This window comes from Harpegnathos saltator, unplaced genomic scaffold, assembly GCF_003227715.2.
Source record: "Harpegnathos saltator strain DR-91 unplaced genomic scaffold, Hsal_v8.6 scaffold291, whole genome shotgun sequence".
In the NCBI taxonomy this organism is placed as follows: domain Eukaryota; kingdom Metazoa; phylum Arthropoda; class Insecta; order Hymenoptera; family Formicidae; genus Harpegnathos; species Harpegnathos saltator.
In genome coordinates this window covers 41,161-61,100 of record NW_020230085.1, presented here as the reverse complement: position 1 = coordinate 61,100, position 19,940 = coordinate 41,161, and the positions used below count along the sequence as shown (strand labels likewise).

General features: G+C 40.6%; 1 protein-coding gene across 4 annotated transcripts; it reads right to left on the bottom strand.

Moving 5' to 3' along the window:
- Positions 1 to 7,550: 7,550 nt before the first annotated feature.
- LOC105185228 (POU domain, class 2, transcription factor 1) lies at positions 7,551 to 18,115 on the bottom strand. 4 transcript variants are annotated; one of them, XM_011144554.3, is made up of 7 exons: positions 16,776 to 18,113; positions 16,368 to 16,504; positions 13,127 to 13,516; positions 9,849 to 9,911; positions 9,256 to 9,572; positions 8,722 to 9,018; positions 7,551 to 8,602 (listed from the first exon to the last, which is right to left on the bottom strand). In XM_011144554.3, exons 1-7 carry the CDS (start codon positions 16,906 to 16,908, stop codon positions 8,350 to 8,352), a joined length of 1,590 nt encoding a protein of 529 aa, XP_011142856.1. In that variant the 5' UTR covers positions 16,909 to 18,113; the 3' UTR covers positions 7,551 to 8,349. The 4 variants fall into 4 exon arrangements, with proteins under 4 accessions (XP_011142856.1, XP_025155541.1, XP_025155542.1 ...); XM_025299756.1 differs by having other exon boundaries at positions 13,139 to 13,516; XM_025299757.1 differs by lacking the exon at positions 9,849 to 9,911 and having other exon boundaries at positions 16,776 to 18,115.
- Between the last annotated feature and the right edge of the window lie 1,825 nt (positions 18,116 to 19,940).

The following is a 19,940-nucleotide window of genomic DNA, read 5'->3' as shown; positions in this document are numbered from 1 at the left end:
TATAGCAAATAATTTTGTATCTTATATCCGGTGACACGATATTTTCCCATCGGTCGGTCTTGAACTTTCGGCTTTAATTTCTCGATAACGAATAGGCATAGCTTGTTATAATTTGCGAATATCTTTCTTATTTTGGGTCTAGATTAAAACCTTATCATGCATATTTCCATATTTAATATTTCATTTTCATGCATGTCAATTTTCCATCTTTCGTGGCTTATATCTTAGAAACGCGTGATCTCAGCTCGATGCGGTTTGCACGGATCAATTTTATTTCGAACATAGATTGACGTCTTATAGCAAATAATTTTGTATCTTATACTCGGTGACACGTTATTTTCGCATTGGTCGGCCTTGATCTTTCCGCCGTAATTTCTCGATAACGAATAGGCACAGCTTGTTATAATTTGCGAATATCTTTCTTATTTTGGATCTAGATTAAAACCTTATCATGCATATTTCCATATTTAATATTTCATTTTCATGCATGTCACTTTTTCACATTTCGTGGCTTATATCTCGGAAACGCGTTATCACAGCTCTATGCGGTTTGCGCAGATCAACCTTATTTCAAACCTAGATTAACGTCTTACAGCAAATAATTTTGTATCTTATACTCGGTGACACGTTATTTTCGCATTGGTCGGCCTTGAACTTTCCGCCGTAATTTCTCGATAATAAATAGGCGCAGCTTGTTATAATTTGCAAATATCTTTCTTATTTTGGACCTAAATTAAAACCTTATTATCCATATTTTGTTATTTAATATTTCATTTAATGCCTGTCAATTTTCCATCTTTCGTGGCTTATATCTTAGAAACGCGTGATCTCAGCTCGACGCGGTTTGCACGGATCAATCTTATTTGGAACCTAGATTAATGTCTTATAACATATAATTTTGTGTCTTATATTCGGTGACACTTTATTTTCGCATCGTTCGTCCTCGAACTTTCCGCTTTAATTTCTCGCAAACGAATGGGCGCACCTCGTTGTAATTTGCGAGGATCTTCCTGATTTTGGATATAGATTAAAACCTTATTATCGATATTTTGTTATAAGAGCTTGAAAAAACGACTCAAGGGTATACTCCAAAGATCTTACTCGGTATTTCCAGAGGTTAGTAGGGAGTTAAATTTATCTTACCCGAGTTATTTTCCGAACGCGGTGGGTTAACCTTCATTCTCGGATTCGGTTTTTCGAACGCACCTCTGATTGTCGCGTGAAATGTTTCGATTTGACAAATTCATATAAAATATTTCATTTTTCACTAATTGACAGAAGTCTTTCATTTTCCGCTAGTTCATGCTAGGGAATAGATTCATGATCGTTGCCCTGTGTAGCTACAACGTTTCTCCAATCCTATGTCAGCGCGCTCCTCAAATTTCGATTATTAATGACTCGATAATTATTGTGAATCTCGCAGAACAGTATAGGACTTTTATGTTTGTCTCAACCCAATCTACCTTCACACTTCGGGTTGGCAACTAATTACCAGACACTTTGTATGATCTTCATGATATTAATCATACACAATGTCAATTCTAATTTTTTTTACGCATGTTAACATGTTAATTCGTGTTACAAACGCGTAACAATGTGCGAGACCGTACTTGTCAAATATGTTATTATGGTTGTAGCACGGACATATACCACCTGAAAGTGGATGTAGCATGGATTCCCACCATATGCAGATTTTACCGCTGAGACCTGAAAGTGGATGTAGCATCGTAGTTCCCATCTCAAAATAGATGCAGATGGCGTCCTGTCCCATTCCGGAAAGTCGGTGTCGCCGAAAACGGCATGTTGACCGCTTTCAGGTTTCTTTCTTTATGGAGTAATGGTAAAAAGATATCGGAAAGTATCAACATCTACGAGGTAACGCTAAATATTGTCAACACTTTCATAAATGTTGACTGTCTTTAGCATAAATTTTCGTGTATTGGCAAAGGGGCCCCGAGAGGCCTGAAGGTAATTCGAGAGTCATGACACTACCGACTGTTCCAGCTACATCGAAGATAATACGAACATTTGTATCTTTGCTTCCTCACATAACAGAAATATTCAAAATATATCATAGGAATATTCTGAAAATATTGTGATATTTTTAGAATATTCCTGTCATGTATTTTGTTTTTGTTATATGGGTTGTTTCTATGCTTGTAGAATTTAATTTTCAAGCAGTGGAAAAGGAGGAGAAGTAGTCCTTGAGAGTTTATATAATTAACATATATGTAAACTTGAATTGCCTGAACTTGTTAACTACGGTTTTATTTTTCAATTAATTTTACTCAGAGGACAATTTCCTTTGAGGTAGAAATACGAAATTTTCCGATATAGGTCGAACGCTAGATACTTGAATATTTTATTGCTGGAGGACAATTAATCTCCTCTCTCTCTCTCTTTCCCCGGCAGTAAGTATAGAATAAATACTATATATGTATATGTACAAGTAACAAAATTTTGCTTGCAATATGAAGGGTTATTACTGCGCGAAAATCGGCGTTACCGCGTTACAATCGCAGTCACGATATCAATCGCGATGCAATTTGTAGTGCGCAACTGCGGCAAAACAGCATGAGTACATTTTGTTTTAAAATAGTACGACTCTCTTTTAGCGCAACATTGATTATCGATAATAGTTCCAATCCATATAAATAAAATAAGATCCTTATCGCAAAAATCAATATAACACAGCATTAAAAGTTACGGTTTCATCACAAATCTTTCTGTCGTGCACTGAAATTATTAAAAGCATCAGTGACAATAGGGATTCTCTATGATCCAGTTTATTATACAATTACAATATCTTTCGCTAATCATATACTGTGATAAATAATAATCGTAATAATCGTAGTATGTCTAGATAACACGAACTATTTACGATTGATATGACTTTATTTATACACCGTCGGCATATTATTCTCGCTCTCGTCTTTTCGCTCTCTTTCTTTCTCTTTCTCTCCCTCTCACTCGTACTATCTTTCTTTCTCGTTCTCTCCTTCAAAAATCGCCTTCTCATCAAAGGATGAAAAATGACAGGCGCAGCATTCATTAGCAAGAAATTTGTCTAATTATTACAGTTCGCCGACGTAAAACTCGCAAATTGCGACGTTGTTCGCGATCACGATCGCTCGACAGGCGTAGTTGATAATTCTTAGTACAAAATAGTCAAATGATTTTTCGTTCTCGTTCGAACGGGAGTCTCCGTCCGCCACGACGCTTTTTTTTTGTTTAAGAACTGTCATACCGTGCTCTTCGCGTATTACTCTTACACGACTATGTTATGCGCCTCATGATAACGTATTACACATCGAACGTTATTAAAGTCTATGGTAATTCTATAATTCTCCACGAAGAACAGTGTACATTGGATACTTGAAATATGAAGTTTGCTAAATTCCTAAATATTAAGAAGTTTCATGTTTTTCACATATCTTAATGAAGATAGCGTATTAGACGAAATTATACATAGATAATTTAATACATATTATGATTTTAATACATATGATGATTATGATGACATAGGATAATTTTAAAGTACATAAGTAAAATATTTCAATTACCAAACAATATTTTATATCAAATTGTTTCATTTTACATATACATATACATGAACAGACAAAGAACTCAAATTTTAAAATTATTGCGAATATATAAATTTAATCAAGTATCAAGCAGAGCTTTCTTCAATTGAAGTTTAGCATTTTCGTAATTTCAAGTACCCAATAGTGTTTTACGTCGAGAATGCAAACTCTCCTACGAGTAGTCGACTAACTGGTACACCCGGAGCTTCGTAGCTGCATTTCTTCTTAATTACTGAACATCTAGAACCGCCTTAAGCCAATTACGACGCAGATAAAGATAAAAAGTAAGGAACCGGATATGAAATTCTTTTTTTCATTCATCTATCTTCCGAATTGAATAAATACATTTGTGAAGAATAGCTTAATAATTATTAACAAATTATTTTATTTTGCATGTCTAACCGTTGTGCAAATAAATGCTATTAATTTACAACTGGCAATTAACGGCGAATCGAATTCTAATTCAGAATTAAAATGCTTGCTCCGTTGCGTTGTATTTCTGATTCCGCCTCTTATTTCATCCGATCGTAGATTGGCTCTTACTGACGTAAATGGCGCATCGAGTATTATTTGTTCGCTACTGAATTGTGTGTATATGTGTGTATATACAGGTAGTATATACAGAATATGAAGGTGACGGGACGGTAGGAGGAACATACATCTTTGTAGCGCAACACCACAAATCGCCACAATGTTGCCACAATAACAAATGATAATTCTCAAAAACTAAAAAATATTGCATCGATATAGTCCATCAATTGTCTTCTCACAAGGAACGAAAATTATAAACGAAAATTGAGTCTAAAGGAAAAATGAAGGAAAGCAGGATCGTAAGAAATCAAACGAAAAATAATATGGAAACTAAAGTTTTTCTAGGATTTTTATTTTCAAATAATAAAAGTTAAAATATAATGAAATAATAATAATAATAATAATAATAATAATAATTTTATCAATTAGAATAACTAATAATAGCTATCACTACAATAATGCTTCTTTTCACTTGTCTATTGCGCCAACTTAACGAGCGAATAATCAAATTAACCAACAACGATGCTGTAGATGCGAGGAGAGGGGTGGGGGCCGCGTTTCTCTACATAATTAATACTTAATTATCTACAAACATGTCTCTGAGACGGACAAACAGAAGTCGAAAGCACCCCACCCGCTTTCACAATACTCTTCGTGCCTGTTTTTCTCTTTTCGGTTTCCCCCCGACCTAGAATACTCTGTCTTTTTGTTCTCTCTCTTTTTCTCGTTTCTTCTTTTTATTTCACTCGTCATCGTCGTCCGCGCACTTAACAAATACGCGGCCTTAGGAACTCTTTTTATTCGCGCTTCTCTCCTTATCTTAATATAACCCGCTTCTGTTCGCGCACGCGCGCGTGCTCGTCGGCATCTTCGCTACAACTTGGTCCACAACTCTGGGAGGGGTCGAAGTGAAATGAGGGCGAAATGAGCCTGAAAAAAGATACCGGAAATGAGCGTCATCCAACAATTTGCACGAGTAAAGTTCCCAACACATTTGTATTATTCACTTTGACTATCGGTGGGCGGATCTTACCGTTTGAAAGTAACGTTTATTTTAGAAGGAAAAACAAATCAATGCGATGTAAGTGATGGAATGTATACAATACGAATTATTTTGCACTATCAAACACATCTGAAATTAGATTCTACAGTCGGAGCATTGCGCAAATTGTTGGATCTGTTTGATTCCATGCAATGACAACTCGCCTCGTTGTAATCACGCGCGCAGATGTTCGAAAATACTTAGCGGCGGTTCGCGTAAAAGAATCTCACAATAATGTGTGCACGACGAGCGACGTTAATTAGCAACAGTAGCATGCTTTGTGACTATATAGTGACAATTATAATATTAATGATAATGATAACGACGACGACGACGACGATGATAATGATAATGACGATGACGGAGTGATGATGATGATTATGATAATAATAAACGTTGTTATTTTTTAACGATCCGACACGACGGATCCGTTATAGTATACCTATTATGTACAATATTTATTTATACATTTATATATATATATATGTATACATGTGTGCGTGCGCGCGCACACACACATATGCACACACACGTACGCACGCATGCACGTACGTACACACACACACACACACACACACACACACACACACACACACACACATGCTGATGCAAGTATATATTCGCGTATATGCGATGGTACAGTCAGTATCCTCGAGATATTACAATTGTTATATGTATACATTCACGCAAATTCTGCACGTTGATAGTGAAATCTATACACACGCATGGCTCTTAGAGAATAAGCATACGATCGATACATACATATATATATATATATATATATCACGTTCGTTTCCTCGCCTATATCATAGCCCTTAGTTAATCATCGAGACCCCTCCGCTGTGACCGATCCCAGCGAGCATAAATTGACGGTCACAGTAGAGCACGACGAGAGTTCTACTCAGTATACACGAAGAAAAGAAATGTCCACACAACGATATATCATTCTCAAATTTATTTACGATTAAAATACTTGCACGTTGTTGCGCAATTTATAAAAAAGAGAAGGGATTCTCTCCTGAGAAATTTGTCGTGAACCCCAAAATCCCATGTTCGTCAATCTCGATGCACAAATATACATATATTGTACGTACGCTATATACATATATATATAGCGTATATTCGCAGGTAGTGCATATACTGTATATACATGTTACGTATTACCTCGTTGCCGTTATCTACAATATTATGAACTATCACTCACGACTATCGAAAAAGATGCTCATCAAGAATGCGAGTGCTCTTACTCGCGGCGTTGCGACGCGCGCCACGTTGCCTCCGAAATGCCTACAAGATACCACCGTGTTCTCGAATATACACACATCTATATATAATACTTACTTATTGTACCTCACAACAATATACTTTGGCATGAATTATGAAGTCGCGCGTATCAATCGTGATTCACAGAACTCAGCACTACGTGGAGACATCACGCGACTCACTCGACCGCAAGATACGAGGAAGTCGCCTCGCATTCTCGATAGTCTCCAGTGTGTAAACTCACGTATATACAGCCCTGTGACACGGATATGTACGATAATGTGACAGACACGCCTACGTGTATATATATGTATATATATACAATTGTATTGTCGGACCTCGCCGCATTTTGCCATTGAGATGCATTGCCGTAACCCTGCTTACCACGGAGACGCCAAGAGCGCCGCCGATTTTTTTTTTTTTTCGAAAATTACTGGATAAGAAAAGGAAACGTGCGATAAACACTCGCGATAGATCCCCTTTTATACGTTCCAATGTAGTTTCAATCGTAAAAATGTTTTTGTCGAATGTTGTTCCTTCGTTCGTTAATTTTATAAAATCACTGTTATATATACTACTGCTAAAGATCAGATTGAAATTAAATAGGAAGACTGACTTTGATTACGCTTTTTGTGAAACTCATGACATTATTTATAAAACGTTTGCTAATCATTGTTATTTTTTCAAGAAACATTATTTTTTGTGAAAAAGAATAATAAGTGGTCTACAAAATTTTTTTTTAGATGCACTTTATCTGAACAAATCGTGTACGCTATAACATTAACCGAACATTACAACATTAACTGTACTCGATTTGGACAGTCAAAGTCTGTAATTTATTATGGATATTCTCTTATATATAACATATTTAATCAAAAATGATTTAGTCAAATAAAATGGTTAAAAAAGAAAGAGCCAATTGACGATCGTAAAAAGAGATTATCAATTGTCACCTTCGAAACATAATAAAAACATGATGAAACAGTTCTGTAAAAAAAAAAATATATATATATATAACGAAATGTGAAAACGTGGAAATGCTACAAAGAAAATAGAGAAAGAAAATTCTATATAATATTACAAAACGGATTTGTAAAATTATATAGGATTATATTTTCTCTCTGTTATTAGAAAGATGTTCGTAAAAGTATGTGACTTAAGCTTGACATAATTTAACGAACACCATTGCTATTAAAAGGAAAGGTATAAAATAAGATATAACCGGAAGATTTTCGATTCAGTCGCGTGTCAACTTACGCGTTAGAATATCTTGCAACAGAAGTGACATTGCTGGCACTTTGTTCGTGAGTAACGCGTGCTACGATCGCTCCTGTAATAACCATCGCTAATATAGTTGCCGATTAAAAATGTTTCACATAAAAAGATCTTGTTTTTGTTACGTTAAAATTATACATCTCAGTGTATCACTCGTTTTCTCTTCAAAACGCAGCGTGTCTTCGTATACTCTTTAGTAGATTTGGAAGTTATATTATGCTCAGATAATTTGATAATGACGTACTCTTATATCTTTTCATCTTTATTCGTTTTTTTCTCTTTTCTTATATTATTTTGGTTCACAAGGCAGCACCTCGATATAACGTCGTGTATCGAACGTTTCGCGATAACGCGATCAACGAGAATCCCTCATCCTTGCGCTATACATACGTTCAATGCCGGATTTCATCTAATACTGATGATCGTGATCTTCACTATTTTTCACAAACTAACATGCCACATGTTATTTCGATTAAATGCTTTGTGAGATTAGATCATCGGCTAATGATAGAACTCCGATAAATTGCACAAGCGTCGTTGTTGTTGTTGTTGATGATGGTGGTGATGATGATGCTGATGTTGCTGCTGCTGTTGTTGTTGATGGGAAGGATGCTGACGATAGAAAATGTCCCCTTGATGGGCCGCTTGCTGGTGTCACTCATGAGACTTGCCGCTCAGTGGATGGTAATTTCCACCTGCCGAAGCTACTAGAGCCAAGGGCAAAGGCGAGCCCAAGGGTGCCTGGTGAGGATGCGAGTGGCCCACACCGGAAGAATGTGTCGTAAGAGCAAGAGGCGAACCGGACATGGAACCAGCAAGAGAGGCGAACACCGAGGGCGCCGGCGACGCCAGAGTTGGGCTTCCCATTACTGCCGTCGGAGGATTGATTCTCTTCTCCTTCTGTCTCCTGAAACGTAGTCATATGTTATTTGAAGATAGCGACAAACCATAGAAAATGGTGCGAAATTTGTCTAGAAGAGAAGTAGAAATTGCTCTATAAATTGCGCATACAGCTTCAATGCTTACCGATTGCAGAACCATACGCGAACCACTTCTTTCTCCATCGCGAGACTATCCGCCAATATGGTTATTTCTTCGGAGGTAGGCTTTGGGTTTTGGATAAAGGCCTTTTCTAGCGCCACTCTCACACTCGTTTCTATCGACGTCCTTTTCTTCCGCCGCCTGCCAATCGCTTCCGGCGTCGTAAGTGGATTCGACAGAGAATTGGGATTGTTTAGGGAATTATCAGCGTCTTCCAGCCACTTTTGCAACAGAGGCTTCAATTTGCACATATTCTTGAAAGAAAGATTCAACGCTTCGAACCTAAAATGTAGAGAAGCGTCCACTTCTCATTAGATTTGAAGATGCTTAAGTTGTTAAATTAACAGACGCATGACAATGTTACTCGATTCAATATATAACATACAACGTATATGTGAATATTCATTTATTATTTCTTCTATTTCTACATTACATGTATATAATAATTCAAACAACATGTGTAAGTTCAAAGATGATTGGATCCAATTGAAGAATAATTTAAATTCAAGATATAATCACCTGGAGATGGTAGTTTGAGAAAAATCATTGCCATATAGTTTTCCCATAGCAAGTCCTACATCTCCTTGAGTGAAACCGAGCTTGATCCGCCTCTGTTTGAATGTTTTGGCAAACTGTTCAAGCTCTTCAAGATCCGTCGTTTCATCCGGGGAAGGATCCAATCTTGGTGGGGCTTTTATCGCTGGTGGGGTACCGGACGGTGGCGGTGTTCTCTGCTGCGCTAAGCTTCGCCCAACTAAACTGCCACTACTTTGAAGAGCCTGCTGCTTCTGCAACGCTTGTAACTGCTGGGCCGCCTGCACTACCGCTTGTTGCACCTAATAAAAAAGTTGAAACTTTCTTCAAAATCATGTATTTCGTTCGAAGAGAACGTGCTAAATTGTACCGTTACGTGAGTAAATTGTACCAAATGATAAATTTCAAAGAATCATAGAATCGTAAAATTACGGTAAAATCGAATGAATAATGTGTTTACGACGGTCGAAGCAGAAATTTCCTATCGATTTTAAATCGCTCTTTTATGTTCCAAAGTATGCACTGAGGTTTATTTTCGCAACTGACAACGTCAGACCTAACTCTGGCCTAAATCGTACCTGCATGGACTGTGAGCGCGGATGATTCGATCTTGTTGGGTAGCCACTGCTCTGCAACAACCCCTGTAAGACGTTGACGATCATTGGTGAAAGTTAACGTAATGGTCATCTAACTTTCAGCTGTACTCGCAATCTCACGTTGTAAGGCAATTATTACACGAGCGTCACGTTTCGGCAGCGACGCTCTCACAAACAGCATCTTGTCATTTGAATCGCGACTTTATGATTGATTTCTCTCATTTCTACGCTTCCAGATGTAAAATCTCTGTAGAGACGCAATTGGGTGTTAGGCGCTGAATTCTACACTTGCCAGTTCCGAACGAAGATAGATGTCTTACGGCATCAATGTTTTACGGAGCGATGAATCGCGCGGCACGTGCCCGACTTGTGTATGCACAGGTATGAAAAATATAATTCTTCAAGGGTTCAATCTAACCGATCGATTATCTCCACCCTTTCCTCAACCATGACTCCCGGTTACGAGAATGAAGGGTTCGCGTCGGGCACGGTATCCTGGATCGGAAAGGGTTCGGGGTTGGTCGCGTGTCGCCGGCATGCGAGCAGCTAGTTTATGCGCATTGTGGCCGCGAAGACACCCTACGGAAACGCCTCGAGTCGAGCCACGTGCGGGATCAAGCGCGACAGGTTTATCGTCAACGATTCTAAGGTGTTCGTCTAACTAACCCAAGCCGTCAAGATCTTATAATGTTCGATAGATGAAACAACGATATAGAAATATTTGTAAAAATATTAGATTACGTAGAGCGATGTTTATCTTTCATTCTTTAATTATCAAAGTCGAGTAAAAATGTTAGTGAACAATATGCAAGACGTGTATAAAATATTTTGCTTCCCTGAATTTATTCGAACTAGTCAACAATACGAACAGTATGACCCAACATTGAGAACTAATTTACTCTTGCGTTAAAAAAATTGTCATAGTTCCAAATAATAAGAAAAACGGGAGATTTATTTAACTGCATCGACCACTAATTCGACTAAAATCACAGGCTGCTACAATTACTCTAATTATTTTACAATTATTCGGACCTGAAAAGAGAGAAAGATTGTACATTAAACGACACTATCATACATCTCTGTCACGGTGATCGAAAGCAAGACACAAAGGGCCTGCGAAGGGTGATTTCCGAATGAAGAAACTGAACGTCTGTTGCGGCGGATAAGCCACAAAGGCCCTCACGTGGCGCGCACACGTAACGCCCGCGAAAAGGGGTTGAGGGGCAGGTTGTACTCGGCGGAAGGGTTTCCCGAATGAAGAAGGTCGCGTGTGCCCTTCTTAATGCTCCGCGCGAATAAGAAAAAAAGAAGAACGAGAGGAGCCCACGGAGAGAATCCTCCCGCGGCTCGGGAAGGGAAAGAGCGGGATGAAAAAAGGAAACATCCTGGCCACGTGTGAGGTAACAAAGGTACCCCGTGGCAAGGTGCCGAAGAGAGACCTGGGCCCACCTTGTGGCGTCGTACGGTACCTCCCGATAGACAGGGAAGATCTAGGGGCCTACGGCGGGACCGTGCGTGTGTGATATGCGTGCGCGCACAATAAATACATGATGCACACACACGGGCAACGCGGATGCCCATTAAGCGTGCTAAAGCTCGAAGTCGTTTTGTTGGTTTTTCCCGGAGACTATAGTTGCACGCGCACGTCGTGCCGGATTCTATGGGGATTTTTTCGTACAAACGCAGATCCTCGGCCATTCAGATCGCGCGAGAAGAGAGAGAGAGAGAGAGAGAGAGAGAGAGAGAGAGAGAGAGAGAGAGAGAGCGAGAGACCGGGCGGACGAGAGATCGAGCGGCCAAGACGCGCGGCGAGGGCGCATCCCAGGAAGGAGGGTCGTTTTTCAACGTGTCTCCCCGGATATCGTGGATCGATTCCTCCCTCTGTCGATCCGAAGGATCCGTCGAACAAATAGTGAGAAAATCGTCGAGCGCTCCTTCGATCAAAGGAATGCACGCTGCGAAACATGATAAATATGTCGCTTCTCTGTGCCGGCGATCGCCGGACGCATTTTCAAACACGCTCGGAACGTGATATCTATCGAGGAAAATCGGAAAATCTCTTTGTACACGTTTTCCGGATATACCAGCCATTTTTTTCCGCGTATTCCTAATGTGCTCCCTATTGTGTCCATGTCATAACGGTACTGGAGAAATAAAGGCACGGTGTATTATGCGCGTTGTAATTTGAAACTAATTGCGCTGCGACTTCGGCCCTACCAGATTTAAATGATTTGAATGATGCTTCAATAGGTTCACATTTTTCAGCGGCATCTTGTCCGCTTTTCCACGCAGAATCTTATATTCAAAATTTCTTCGCCTATTATATTTGCGTCGAACACTACTCATTCCATCGAGAGAAAAGAAAGAGGGAGAAAGAGAGAGAGAGAGAGAGAGAGAGAGAGAGAGAGAGAGAGAGAGAGAGAGAGACAACAATAAGAATAAGCACAAATCTGCGAGTGATAGGCAGACCCGACCAAAAGTCACACCGTGACCAGCTCGACGACTACTCCCGCAGCCTTTAATGCGGCATAATGGAACGCGCTAAATTCGGCCGTGATGCGGTTGCAAGTTTGCACTGGCTGCGCTCGTTGCATCGGCGAGAGCGAGCCTAAACGAAGAGGCAGCACCCCGGTCTCTTTTGTGCCGTCGCCAGACGGTTATCTCGACGTCGATCGCGAGAGTGCCGTCCGCGAAGAATAAGACGTCCGCTCTCGCCCTGTGCCCGATCAGATAATGCCGGCCGAACGTCGCCGCTTTGGGTTCGTACCGATCCGTCCCGATCCCGCCGACGAAATCGCGACGGCACGAATTGCCAATTCGCGTCAACCAGCTACGTAATTCGGCAGAGTAGTTAAAGAACAGTCGGTGTGCGTTCGTGTGTATGTATGTATGTATGTATGTATATATGTGTGTATGTATGTATGTATGTATGTATGTATGTATGTATGTATGTATGTATGTATGTATGTATGTATGTATGTATGTATGTATGTATGTGTATATGTATGTATGTGTATATGTATGTATGATGTTGTATATGTATGTATATATGTGTATATGTATGATGTGTGTATGTATATATATATGTGTGTGGAACAATACACAGATCGGGGATACCGGACGAAGGTTCTCGCCTCGAGAGAAGCTGACCGAACTATCAGTTAACATTGCCATTGCAATGGTGTTGTCGTTGCCAATATTCATGCCCAGGACTTGTTCTAAACGAATATTAGAATGAGAAGTCAGATCTGTATACTCACCTGTACACCCACCTGGTTCTGCAGAAAGAACTGTGCTTGCGCCGGAAGCTGCCCCGTAGCCGCAGGATTAGCCTGTTGTTGGAGCATGGCAAATTGCTGCAATTGTTGTTGTAGCGACTGCTGCTGTTGCTGTATCGTCGAGGCAAGCGCTTGAATCTCCTGGGGTCCCAGTGCCCCGAGAGAGCCATGCATTAGCAACTGTTGGCTGACTAATTGAGCAGCTAGCGCCGCCTGTGAGTTGCTATTTTGTTGGTTTTGTTGAGTAGTCGTGTGTTGTTGCTGTTGCTGCTGTGGATGACTCACAGTCAGCTGACTGCTAACTCCGGAACTCGGAGAGGATGCGCTGCCGCTGGTACCGCTACTGCTGTTTCGATGCGATACGTCCGTGACCTGGAAGAACAACGTCAGATTTGTATTGCATTGTATTTAATCCTATTTGCAGTACAATCTTTGCGTATTAATAATTCCCGGTATATATAACATACCTATTCAATTTGACTAAAATGTAATAATGATAATATTACAAAATTCTTTTCATTATTTTCTTTCACCAATTGTATAAACTTACAATTTTTGTGAAAAATATTTCAGATTAGATAGATTATTGTTTTTTTTTCACTTCCTGTCTGTATAATAATTTATAATGTAATATGTTATATAATTATATAAACATATATTTGTGAATATTTTATAAAACACTGTAGAGATACTTACATTGTTGATCAATTGTTCTGTCGCTAATATAATTTTTGTTGCCAGCATCTTTATTATTAATATTATTTCGAAGTTTAAGTATTTAAATATTTCAAATACTATAAATGGATATTTCTGGTGAAAGATTTGAATGTCTTCTTTTAACCATTCTATCATACTCTTCCTAAAATGTTTTAATAAATTATTGTAATTTAATAAATTACAAATTATACACACACACAATGACTTTGAGATATAATTTTAGTAATTCTTTTAGAAATAAAAACTTTTTGTTTTTATATTATTCGTATCGCGTACATTTCACATTCACTAAACTATTTTCCACGATTTAAGCATAAAACGTATAAAATACTTGAATGAATAATTTAATATACAAAGTAAGGAGACAACAGCTTGCTCCGAATGGCACTGGGACTATCACCGTCGATCTAATGACTGTTTATGTTTTGAATTAGCGTTATTCACATTTCGTGAACGTTCACGTACTCACATTACTCGTACACTACGTGTACGAGTAATAAGATAAGAAAATGATTCAATATTGAGTTCAGTCACTTCTAGAATACTTGGAAATAATTATAAGCAATGAACGACCACTCTTTCTCTATCTACATGTCTATGGCTAAACTTCGGAACACGACCAATTACTTGAATAGAAACAGCTTCAGTAGCGAATTTAAATCAATCGTACCGCAAATATTATTCTATAATTATCGACGTATCAATCGACGACATTATAATGTACCGTAGTGCGTTGTCGTTTCATCCACAGAAAATATCTCGGCGATTCTATGGTTAGATGCGAGTAAAAGTTTTATCGTTTCCAAGATTATCATACAACGATCTTCAACTCCCTCGAAATGTGGGCTATGAGATTTCACGCTTTAACGTGGGACCAGGAACACGAAAAATCTGTTGAACTACGCAAGAAGTGAGAGGAAGTGAGAGAGAGAGAGAGAGAGAGAGAGAGAGAGAGAGAGAGAGAGAGAGAGAGAGAGAGAGAGAGAGAGAGAGAGAGAGAGAGAGAAAGAGAGAAGGAGGAGAGAGAGGGAGAGCCACCCTTCCTAATATTACAGAGTAAATTCGCCGTCGAACAAAGCCATGTTTACATTCGGCCAGGTCAGGATATTGGTCACTATACCGTCCATCCTTTGTGTTTTATAAAACCTACTCCCTACGTCTCGTTCTCTCTCTCTCTCTCCCTTTTCCTCTCTTGTATTTTCCTGTCGTCCATCTCTGTTAGTGGCTTCCTTTATTTATTTGTCAAATATTGATCGCGAGTTCTTTTTACGCCCGTCAAGAACGTCCCGTAAGAAAAAAATCAAAGACACGACCGTGCCTCGCTCGAGGACGTCCGTCTCGATAGAAAGCATGCCGGATATTACGCTCGCAAATGGGATTGGTACCGTTGATATATTTAAGTAACGTGCACAAGCAACGCGGACACAATGGGTGACATGACAAAGCAAGCTTTCGTCAAAATAAGTGAAGAAATACCATTGAAATTAAGTTGCAGAAACTCATCTTGCATCCAGTGTTATTAACGAATTAAATATAGGAATACGTTTGAAGAATGAAATTAATAATATAATTATTAATATAAGCACAGATATATAATATATAATATAACTCAAATATAAGCGATCGATTGAAAGAGAAAAAAAAATTGAGAAGAAAAAAATTTTGCTATTTCTCAAGTAGATCTAAATAAGATCGCTTTTCCTTTCCTTAAAAAAAATATTGAGTTAAACAATTTTGTTTTAAATTTAAAAGAGAGTAAATGTAATATTTGTGACAATTTTCTGTTAACATCTAGTGAAATAAACGAGATGTTGCTGTAATACAGAACTGTTGGGACATATTCTCTTTTAACTTCACGACAGTGATGACAAAATAACATAATTATCAGCTAGACTATTCATTATGTTATTAATTTCAAGAGTGTACGTATTATATCAAACATCGATATTAATAGAATCGTTGACATATGAGCCTCGACACGAAGAAAAACAACTCATTTCGCGCGTATTACACAAACACCTGTAGCTTCGCACACGCAAGATGGCGTGGCAAATTATTTGCGATTTATACTCGTAAGTCTATCCGTGGCGGTAAAAGCCGCTCCTCTTTCCACCGCTTTTCATGCGCTTCTTCATGATCATTAACATGCGGTACATGCGTGATAAAGTGTTCCTCTATCGACACCTTCCTTGTCGCTCACGCATCAACTTCATGCAGGAAACGGATATGCATTTATCGAGACTAATTATAATTATAATATGGAAAAATGACAAATAACAAAACTGAGATCCTCACGTCAGACTTGTAAATTAAATTTTCGACCAAGCATGAGAACAATGATAAGAATAGCTGTAAAGATATATATATATATATATATATATAAATGTAAATATGTGCGGAATGAAGAAGTGAATGAAATAAACGAATACATGAAATAAATGTTCAGCAGAATAAAGAAAAGAGATGTAGAGAAGAGAGAAGGAATATAAGTGAAAAATTTATTCACCAGGTTAAGAGCTTCCTTGTCAGAGCTGATGGAGTCATTATCAAGGTGCTCCTCGGTGGCATCTTGGATATCACTCGCGATACTTCTATCATCACCGCTGAGTTCAGGGCCGTCGACTTCGCCGTGCAAGTCCGCATCTGCAACAAGTAAACGGTATTTCTTAAAGAACCATTCACATACTTTTCTACAAATGGCATAAAATACGTTCATACGAACGATATAAGAATACACGTCAATAATTTTACTCTCGAAATACAAAGTGACAGTATGACAGACTGATCAACAATTGCATGTGTGTGCAACATTCCCAAATACAATGTAAATTGAGAATACGTCGAATGCATATTAACATTCCCAATGAAATTAATAATGAGCTTATGTTATAGAAAGATCGCGCTGCCGCCGTACAATCATTGTTGTTCTGCGCTCTATACTTCTGATGATGATGGTGATGATAGTGCGTGGGGGTGCTGGTCGGCGTGCTGGTGGCATGAAGACGCATGTCCGCGAGGATCATCCTGGAGTTCTCCAGAAGGACCATCTTAACTCCGTCTCGTCTGTACGCCGTCCTCACATCGGGACGTCTCGCGAGCTCCAGCACGATAATCGATTTCTCGCGCGAAAGCAAAAAGGATCGCGCACGGCGATCCTACGTCGGTCTATCGATCGGCGCGATTTCATCCCGCTTCCCCCCCGCGGGGGACATGGCGCTTGAAGAGACCGAACACCTCGCTGGAAAAAACGCGACGGCTCTCCACTTTCTTCCACCGAACGGAATTAACCGGCGATCGAGCGCGGTGACGAGTCACGTTTGCGAGTAACGATTACAGACGCGCTCGAGATTAATCGCTCGTTAACATTAACTCATTAGCTCATTAATATTAACTGCGACTTCGCGACTCTATCGAAATCAGCGCTTCCAAGGTGGGATTGCCCGAGGTCGTCCCACGTCACGAAGGTCACCGTCGCAACGCCGGTCCTCGCCGGCGAACCGATACAGAGCGAATGTTAGAATGACGCAACGAAACCGTGCCCCTAAGGACAGGGCACCAACCCTCCCCTCTACTTCATGGCCCGGCTGGGCCCCAGGGATTGGTCGGACTCGTCGCTTACGTCGGGCCGATTGGCCGAGAAGAACCCTTTGCCCTTTTAGAGTGCCCTCTCCTGAGCCCTCGGATCGGCAGCAACCCTTCGCGAGCATCCATCATCGTATCTTATGACTGCTCTTCTCCCTCGCCCACCCCTTTATCGAACCTCCTTCGTCTCGCTCGCGCCGGGGTTGCTGGATAATGGCACGGAACCGATTCGCTGATTCGAGAAAACGCGCTTACGCGTCGCGATTGGTCCGCGCGATTTTTTATAATTATTTCGATACGCCGCGCCACTTCGAAGGGGGATTTATGATGCCCGACGTATGCCAGGCGTGCGCGCTCCAGGCTCGGTCGGAGCAATAAGATCTCTCGTGCGCTATCGGGAATGTTGAAGTTTGAGTTTTTTTCGCTGTACACTTTTTGCACATGTCCGTTAACCGATCACAGATTTGTACGATTTCTGGCCAGGTAGATCGGGTGTATGTAATGATCACACGTAGTTGTGCGCAAATACAGTTGAGGTAACAACAATTATTCTCACACCGTCGGATTATTAGGGGTTCTTTTTCTGCAGGCATTTGTTGCGGATGTTGGTTAACCGGGCACAAAAAAGTTTCGTGCAGCTTTTATATGATAACATACGTCGAAATATATTGACGTGAGAATTTAGTCTTTGCTACACACAGTTGAAGCTCTCATGTAGATTTAAGATTAATAATTAGACGATTGCATGTAACACCAACGATGTTGCGAGGGTAAAGATACCAACATTACCGCCGTTGTTTCCACAGCACCGGTTACACATGTTCCAGACCTTAATTACACCTCACAACAGCGCGCGGTGCGAACACAAAAGTGCGAAAACAGAAGCGAGCAATCAGCCGCGACTAAAGACACAAGAAGGGGAGATGGTTTCCTCGTATTTTTGTGGGAAAATCGAAAACCGCGTAAGGCCAAAGTCGAAGAGGAGGACGAGGGTCAGCAAGGCCAAAAAGTGGAAGTCGCTTAGCCATTTGGAAGCGCTCTCGTGGTACTTTCCCATCGACTCCCGATTCCAGGATAAAAGAGCAGGAGAGAGAAAGAGAGAGAGAGAGAGAGAAGCCGAAAATGGAGATAAATGCTCGCGAGAGCCTCGTAAAAACGCTCGCCGCGGACGCAGGTGAGGTGCGATACCTCGAGGTCGGCGGAGGTGCGCTGCTACCGGCCCGGGAATGATCGTTACGGTGCGGCTGCAGCGGGGGAAAGAGGAGAAGGAATTCAAAATCCTGTGAATCCCGCGAGCGCGTCACGTTGCTTGTCGGGGATCCGACCCGATTTTTGCCTCTCCATCTGCGTTACCTGACGGGAGGATTCTCCCGAAAATCGTAAAAAAACGGGGAAAAAAGGCTCGACAGGTCAGGTAGGATGCCTCCAGGAAGCTGCCGAGAGCGCGAGAGAGTATTGGTGTGGATTCCCTATAAAATTTCGCCTCGCCCGTCTCGCGTCCTCTTCCCCTCGCGTGCGCTCCGGACCCTTCTGCCATCGCTCGCGCGACCCATTACTTCCCGTGCTCGCTTCCTTTCCGTCGGGCGAGACGTCGCGGCAGGTACATACGCGGCTCACACGCGGCTTTCCCTTTTCATCCGCGAATTTGCATCGTCCCTCCCTTTTTTCGTCGGAAATTACGTTTTTTCCGTGAGAATCTGCGAATCCCCACGAAACTTCTCGCGGAGGACGGGGAAGACGACGCGTATGATGGTGGGGGTAGACGAAGGGGTCCAAGATTTTTGGGGTGATTTCTACCGGTTTTGACTTTACCCCTTGCTCCGCTTTTATATGCCGTTACCGTGAACGACGTGTTAAAAATGACGGTTCGCGTTGCCAGGTGCGCGATACTTTGTGATAATGCGGAGAGAGAAAGAGAGAGGGGGAAAGAGAGAAAGAAAGAACTATTTGCGGATGGAACTATCGGCGATCTTTCTTTACGTTAGGCACATGTACAATAGTCACACAGTCAAACGTAGTCTGAGACGTGAGAAACGACGGTTTTTTCGTTTCTTTTCCATTAAGTTCGCAGAAGTAACCGACGACTGACTCGCTGTTGGCGAATCATAGGTGACGGTTTGAAGAAAATCCAACGAACGTCGCGATAGATTTTTATAGGGTATGCGGTGCATCCTAAAGGCTCCATGAAACAGAAAGAGAGAAAGGGAGAGAGAGGAGGGAAAGAGAGAGAGAGAGAGAGGGAGAGAGAGAGAGAAAGAAAGATTGATCAGACGAGACATGAGACAAGAATGCGCGTTAACAGTTTTGCAACGTGTCCCTGTAAACTCCGTGATTTTTAAGATTCCCAAAGAACAGATTTACATAAAAAAAGTTAGAAATCTGTTCAAAAAATTCCGAGTCTGCGCTATAAGTTAAATGATTCTTTCCATTTCTGAGATGCTTAAAATACCTATCTTGAGTTTAACCGTCCGTTTCAGTATCCTACATAACTACCTCG